The following is an 8,243-nucleotide window of genomic DNA, read 5'->3' on the forward strand; positions in this document are numbered from 1 at the left end:
AATAATTGTATTTGTATTGTAAAAAAATTGTTGCCCCCCCCTCGATTTTTGCTCTGGATCCGTGCCTGGGTATAGTAGGTACCCAGTTCTAATGATGAAATGATTATAAAGATTATATTAGAGTTTTACTATGTTTTTTTTAGTTGGCCAAAGCTTATAATAATTAACAACAATGTATTGGACTTATTTGGTAATAACTTACATACAGTTAACAATGTTAACATATTGTAAAGTTGTTTTTCCACCAATTGGAGCTTTAGATTGGTGGCAAAATTCTATAATTTACGAAATATTCCCGTTGTCATTCAAAGATTCAGATGGTGATGGATCAGGTGACTTTAAAGGTACCTACATTAATATTGTCTATTTGCATTTTGCAGTCATAGTTATTTTTTTGAAATTTATTAAAAATTAAAAACTATACTATTGTTTTTCACTATCAGGTATTACTGAAGAATTAGATTACCTCGTAGATATAGGAATAACCGCGATTTGGATAACGCCATTTTTTGAATCACCTTTAGAATCTGGTGGCTACGACATAACTAGTTATGTAGATGTACAACATATTTTTGGTACAATAGATGATTTCAAGGATCTTTTAAATGCTGCACATTCAAAATGTATGTATATAAATTACATATATAATTATATATTACATATATTAAATCAAAATCTAACTATTATAACTTATAATAGAATTTAAAAATAAAAACTAATAATGTTATAGATTTAAAAGTTATTATGGACTTCGTTCCTAATCATACTAGCAATAAACACATTTGGTTTGAAAAGTCTGTCAATAATGAAACTGATTACGCCGACTATTATATTTGGAAAGATGCAAAAAATCAAGAGGAAGTGTTAAAAAATAGCAGTATAATTCCTATTGTGCCAAATAACTGGGTAATGCTAATTTAATTTATGTGAAATATTTTAGTGGCTCATCAAATTATATACCTTGTAATTAGTAAAGGTATTATAACTTGTTTAATAACCAATTTCGCCAAAATTTGAACATGATATTATGTGAATAAAAAAACGGAAATAGCCTCTATTGCTGATATATATATATATGACATATTATATCATATAAGTACATGTATATTAATGTATTATACTGTTATAATATGACCTATTAATTTAATTTGTGTTAAATTATTATCATTTTAGCAAAGGATTTGTGATGATGCCAGTGCTTGGATTTGGCATAACACTCGCAAACAGTTTTATTTCACTCAGTTCGTTCCAAATTTACCAGATTTAAATTTTCGTAACGAAAAAGTTCACGAAGAAATGAAATATATTTTGAATTATTGGTTGGATTTGGGAATTGATGGTGTTAGAATAGATGCTTTAAAACATGTATACGAAAGCGAAAACATGAAAGATGAACCAATAATAGATAGCAATATGGCGGTTAACTACAATAATTTGAATCATATTTATACAACAGACCAAGAAGAAATCTATGATTTGATTAAAGAATGGCGTCTATTGCTCGATGACTTTAAACAAAACGACTCTACAAGGTTACTTGTTAGATATAATTTGAGAGTTTTCATAAAAGTACCTAGTTTTTCCACTATATCTGGTTTCACTGTAACACTACGTAGATAATGGCAGCACAGCCCATGGAAATTAATTTTCGGTATAGGGTTCTTAAACATAATATTCATCGTTCATATAAAATCGTGACAACTTGAAATATGTTGTGTTATCTATAGCCTGAATAACCAGCCATAGCCATAGCCAGCTCAAATAACTTCACATCGGTGAAATGTGTTGATCATTGATGGACATGGCTGGCTAGTGGCAACATTTTTCAAGTTTGTTTGATTTTATAAATATATTTGAGAACTCTATTGAGAGTGTGCGGGTGTAGGTATACCGTATACAACTGTAGCAATAGCGTCCTTTTAATAATGTAATTTTAATATTGTTCTATTATTTGTTATTATAATTCCAATTTTAATTATATTCTTCTTTCAGGATAATAATGACTGAATCATATAGTAGTAACAGTGTTTTATTTAAATATTACACTAGTGGAGCTGAAATACCAACAAACTTTAATTTATTAGGAGACTACCACTATACTCCGAAAGATTATGAGAGAGAAATAGAAAATTGGATAACTAAAATGCCAGTTGGAGCAACATTTAATTCGGTGGTATATACTTATAGATATACTAATTAAAATATTATTATTTACATTAAATATAATATTACATAATAATTTTAAGACATAAAAATATTTTTTTCAATGACTGAAAATTATTTACCTAATAAAAAATAATTCCAAAAACTAAAAATAGACCTTTCGATGAAATGAAGTTTAGCTAAATCACCTTGTATAGATAATTTAAAGTTCTCAATAATTTAATCATAAATAATTATATAATTTAGCTCCAAAACCATGACAAAAAAAGATTTCCTACTTCGTACGGTTCAGAATTAATTGATGGCATGAACGCTTTATCCTTATTTCTACCTGGTGTATCCATAGTTTTATATGGAGGAGAAATTGGCATGGAAGACATAGCAGATAAAATAAATTATGCAAAAGGACCTATGCAGTGGGACGACACGGACAACGCGGGTAAGTACCTATTTAATGTGCTAATGCGTATTGTGTATACTATACCTACTATTGTAATTGATATGTTATAATAAAGTACCTATACATAAAATAAACTAACTCAAGTGTTTCAAATACGCTCACTACGGATTAAAGTAACTATACCGTCTATATCTAACTATCTATTATAGTTATTGTTATTGTTATTGTTCGATTTTCATATCAATTTATTGTAATAACTTATTTATTTACTTGTACTATTGGGCAATTTGCCCGTTTTATTCATTGAATAAACAATTATTATTATTATTATTATTATTATTATTATGTATATAATATTGTCGTGTATTGTTGTAATATGAGGATGTCACTCGCATAGTTTGTCTCTGTCTGTAGTCTGTACCATACGACGAATACTTAGTATATTATGGACTACGCATCCTCCATACTATAAGAGTTTAACGTTGTGAGATAGAGATTTAGAGATTATAGTCAATACCAATATATACATATGAATATAATATGATGGCCGATGGAAAATGGAACCTAGCGTGTATGCTATATTTTTCTAAAAGTGTGGCAACCGGAGCTCACTCCCGTTATCAGTAAATTTCTTTATAGGTTTATGGTCTGTACAAACTACAAATGTATAACATGGAAAGTTCAGAAGAACCAATTTTGTGTTACTTAACTTTAATATTAAATAACATCATAACAATATAACATTTATAATAATAGAACATTATCAGAATTTGTATGTTGGAACTCAGGTGTTTATGATATTTTAATTTTTAAGAGAGTTATGACTTAGGTACTTGCATTTTAAGATGGCAATATTTTACGAGAAATTCATAGATTGTTTAAAAAAAATTAAACATCGTAAAAAATGTACATGTACAAACACTGATAATAAATTATTTTATTTTTAAATTGTATGAGTATATACCTAATATGTCAATAAATTCATCGTAATATTAAATAGCTAACAATAGAAAATTGGTTCTGATGAACTCAAATTGTCACATAAAATAAGGAAAACCCTCTTTTATCACATTATTTTTGGTGTTTTATAAGTGGCTAATGAGTGATAAAGCACTCCCAAGCACCCCTCTAGTTTTGCCTAGGTATTTATACCTACTGTGTTGAGTCATAAGGGCCATTCGGCATTCATTTTTATATTTAGGTATGTATAAATGTCGCATCCACTTAGTGTAATCGTATTTTTCAAGAAATGGATATCCATTTCATGAAATGGAAACTATTATTTTACACTTAGTGTAAACATTAATTTAATTAATTACATCAACAGGTAACTTTTCGAGAAATCGAAATAATAACATTGATACAATTACACGAATCTAATGTTTTTAAATTGTAGCCATTCATATAAGATGTTTTATACTAAACAGTAAATACTGATTTGTTTCGAAAAAATACTACCAGTTTAAATTAAGTTAAATTTTTAATCTATTAAATATATTTATTATTACTCGTAGTATAATAATTTATATTTATATTATTTATTATTATATCATATATTTATATGTGTTAATACTTATATCATTACAAACATTATAAGTATTATGTCAACGACTGTTACACATAACAGAAACTGGCATGACTACAATTTAAACATATTAGATTCATGTAATCGTGTCAATGTTATTATTTCGATTTCACCAAAAGTTACCTATTGATGTAATTAACTAAAAATATTAAACAAAATGTAAAATAAGAGTTTCAATTTCATGAAATGAAATGGATAAAATATATGTCAATTTTATAAACTTAAATTTGTCTCACACGATATGATCGTAGTTCCTGAAATGGATATCCATTTCATGAAAAATACAATTTCACTAAGTGGATGTGACATAATTTATTTGTGTTGTGATTTTTTTCATTAACTAGCTTTCTAGTTTCTTATTATACTCGTATTTTAAAATCATTACCTTTTTGAACATTCTTTTTTAAATTTATATTTTATACGCACACACCACACACGGATACACGACAAACACACACACAAACTGGTCGGTGTTATTGTAGGTGCGTGATTGCGGGAAGTTTGCGGACGTGCGTAATATACTAATATTGTTTAATGTTTTATGCTCCCGGCCCGAACAGTATATGTGCCTACTATGTTTGCGTTGAAAATTAAATAGTACGTTATATAATTTACAGGGTTTACTAATAGCACAAATGAACCGTGGGTTAAGGTACATCCAGATTATATCACGAGAAACGTGCAGACAGAAAGTTACGATCCCAAAAGTTATTTAAACTTTTTCAAATCAATATCGAAATTACGGCAGACTGAAACGTTTAAAAGAGGAGGGTTGGCGATGGATATTTTTAACGATGCAGTGTTTGTTTTGAACAGGTAAATGCTGAACCGACATGAAAGTACTTTTTTGTGTAAGGTACCTACCTATATATTTATATTGTATAAATTAAATTAAATTATATTAGAGTCGATATTTAGTTGGTCCCTGCTACAGTTAACACTACCATTATGCCGAAAATTTGAACTATTTTGTGTCAAATAATTCAACATCATGGTAAAACAAAATGTTTGATTAAAAAAAAGTGTATACTTGACACTATTTTTTTATCTTGTTCCAAAGTTTTACTTTTTAAAATAACAACATTAATTTAAAATGTTAGATTTGGAGCAGGAATTTCGAACAAGTATAATTCATTAGTTATATTTGCGGGGGTGCCATTTAGGTTTTAAGGTAGGAATGTAAACATTTTAGGTGGTACAAAATGTCCACCTTCCCATAAGTACCGGTAACGCAGAGGCGTATATTAGATTTTTACATGATAAAATACCAAAGAGCTGAGCTTTACAATAATGATACTCGTCGGAACGAAACTTTTTTTATATCTATATATAAATATAGATTTACCCAAAGTTGAAATATGAGTTGTTTGAAAAATATTAAAAACACACGTTATTACAGATTTTTACCTGGACATGAGAATTACACGTTAATTATCAATATGGATACAAATTGTACACAAAATGTACGTTTATCAGACCAAATATCAAATTTGAATCTTTTAGCTGTTGTTGTTGGATCAGAAAACTCGAATTTCAACCCTGGGTTAGTACCTAATAATTATTTTGTAAAAATTAATAGGGAATCGTCTATCATCTATAATAATATGAGAGTCAAATATTGCAAAATATTTAGTATTTTTTTGCTTTTACTAGACCTATTATATTATTTTGCACAATATATTACTTTATTGAATTACTCACTTTATGTATAAAATGTTTAAAAATATTTATTACATTTAAATGAAGGTACTGTATAAAGTACCTATACAATATATTTAAACCCACGCAGCATTTGGGAAATGATAATATTTTATGAATATTTTGGAGTACTTGAATAATGAATATTTGACTAATAATATTGTATTAATATAATATTCTCATAAAATAATAAAATATTGCACAAAAATGTTGACTCAAAATTTTTAAAATGTTTCCATGAAAATGTTTTTTAAAAAATATGATTAAAATGTTTTGTTAATGTTTTTTACAAAATATTTTTCAAAAGAGAACTTCTTGGCCAAAAAATATAAATAAAATATTTCCTTATTATTAACGCAACTTTTTCAAATATTTTGTCAACTATATATTGTTTTCCTGAAAATATTTATACAATAGTTGGTTAATATTAAAATGCTGTGTGGGAAATCTAGTTAATACTTGATTGATGAATTAAAAAATGAATTAACTATCTAATATATTGGTAGTAAAATGTTTAAGGGGATGTCCCGAGTACGTCCCGTTTTTTAATTTTACCCTTTTCATACCCCAAGTACATCCGCGCGTAGTCTTATCAACAAATTATATTAAATTCCTGGAGCGTGTCCTCGGTTTACAGCCAAACAATTTAAGAAACAACCGACAATTGAGTGGATCAACTATTATAGTAAAAAATATGTACTATTACATTCTTACATACATTTTACATTTTTACAACAACGACTAGGCAATGGTGGGTAACCACGATTTATTTTCGATGATAACTGAACAAGGTGTGAGCACGATAACTTCGGTAATTAAGTGCACGTAATAGTGAACTGATGCGTGAAGTATTGCCATAATCGATAGATATATAGTGTACATGTGTTTTAAATTTTCAAAATGTTCAAAAACTGTAGAACTGAATAAAATATATATGTAAATATTTAAACGGATCCTATTTCCCTTGGTTAGGTTACCGTTAACGGTTGGACCGATTTAGTAATCGTGTTCGTAATTGTCAGGACTCAAGACAATATAAGGTTCACATGAAAGAAAACTTTAAGAAAATCTACCGGAAAAGTAAGAAATCTGGATATTAAATATTTAATAGTGGCGCCATCTATCCAGGAAAAAAATAATATAATTACACTTGAAAAGACATTGCTTCCACACTCAAAAAGAGTTGAACGATCAGATTTTTTTTCCAGGCAACGGAAAAGTTAAGATAAGTTTTAAACACCACACATCGAATATTAAATAACGAATTGAACAAAGTTTGAGTCATATAGAGTTGGTACATTTAACGCGGAACAAAGTGCACGCGATCAGATATAGTAGATATAGTACTCACCCAAAATTAAAATGTGTGACTACTGACTAGACGGCTAGGCCAAAATAATAAAATAAATAACAATAACCAAATATTTTTGGAGTATAATAGTCAGTTAATTTTCTTGTGGTCCACCCAGAGTAATTTAAATGAACTGGGACGCATTCAGACCAGTACCCTATAGTGGTGTATCTACGGGGGGGTATATGGGGGCCATATCCCCCTCTGGAGACCAAATTTTGTACACAATACAACATGTAGGACGTAGGCATATGATAATATGAATATAATATGTGTATACTGAATGTCTATTAAAAATTGTATATCCCCCTCCCCTTGAAAATATCCTAGAAACGTTACTGTTTCAAATTTCAAACTATATACATCGAGAATATGATATTTTTTCTCTTAGAAAATTAAATAAGTGTAATTTTGGTACGCACTCGGGAACTCTCATGTATAATATTATAATATTAAGATATTTTTATTGAAACTACTTTCAGACACTCGATATCAACTGCAGAGTGGTTGGCTCTAAGTCCCGGTGCCACAATTGTACTCACTGATAGTATTTCTACAGATGAAACAGCAACAGAATCAAAACCTTCAACCAGTACTCAGTTATATATAACATTAAACGTTGTATTACTTTGCTTATGTTTCACTAACATTTGTATTTTGTAGTCTTAGGTCACATATTTTGTAATAAAATAAATAAGTAGTTAAGTATTCAAAATGTTACCAATACATTGGAAAATTTCATAATTTTATTTTACATTTAGGTAAATTCAAAATAGATTAACTATATTATTAAATATTTAGTTAGATAAATTATTTTTTATCAAACCCTATCTATGTCCTATTGCCTGACAACATATTTTTATACATTGCAAATGATTTTTCAATGTCGACGAAAGTTATCTTTCGTAGGTATTTACTATATACTAGCATTATTTATTAGTTATTTGGCTATTATCAAATAAGAAAATAGAAGGTAAGAATATTATTTAGAGAACCTCCCCTTACCGTGACCTTTTTTTGATAATTTTAGATTCTGAGCGGAGCGA

At 28.4% G+C, this 8,243-nt stretch overlaps 1 protein-coding gene across 3 annotated transcripts in view; it reads left to right on the plus strand.

The window, feature by feature from the left end:
* The window catches only part of LOC100161507 (maltase 2), a 31,535-nt gene extending 23,542 nt beyond the window's left edge, over window positions 1-7,993 (plus strand). The window contains exons 2-10 of one of the 3 annotated variants that reach the window (XM_008187983.3): window positions 144-344; window positions 444-623; window positions 731-906; window positions 1,174-1,532; window positions 1,993-2,173; window positions 2,410-2,602; window positions 4,766-4,964; window positions 5,548-5,691; window positions 7,680-7,993. In XM_008187983.3, coding sequence (XP_008186205.1) covers window positions 173-344; window positions 444-623; window positions 731-906; window positions 1,174-1,532; window positions 1,993-2,173; window positions 2,410-2,602; window positions 4,766-4,964; window positions 5,548-5,691; window positions 7,680-7,860 — 1,785 coding nt within the window. In that variant the 5' untranslated portion in view covers window positions 144-172 and the 3' untranslated portion in view covers window positions 7,861-7,993. The remainder of the gene's footprint in view (window positions 1-143; window positions 345-443; window positions 624-730; window positions 907-1,173; window positions 1,533-1,992; window positions 2,174-2,409; window positions 2,603-4,765; window positions 4,965-5,547; window positions 5,692-7,679) is intronic. The other 2 variants (XM_016807025.2, XM_029487929.1) reach the window with 2 other exon arrangements.
* Window positions 7,994-8,243: the final 250 nt, after the last annotated feature.

Source organism: Acyrthosiphon pisum, chromosome A1 (assembly GCF_005508785.2).
Source record: "Acyrthosiphon pisum isolate AL4f chromosome A1, pea_aphid_22Mar2018_4r6ur, whole genome shotgun sequence".
In the NCBI taxonomy this organism is placed as follows: domain Eukaryota; kingdom Metazoa; phylum Arthropoda; class Insecta; order Hemiptera; family Aphididae; genus Acyrthosiphon; species Acyrthosiphon pisum.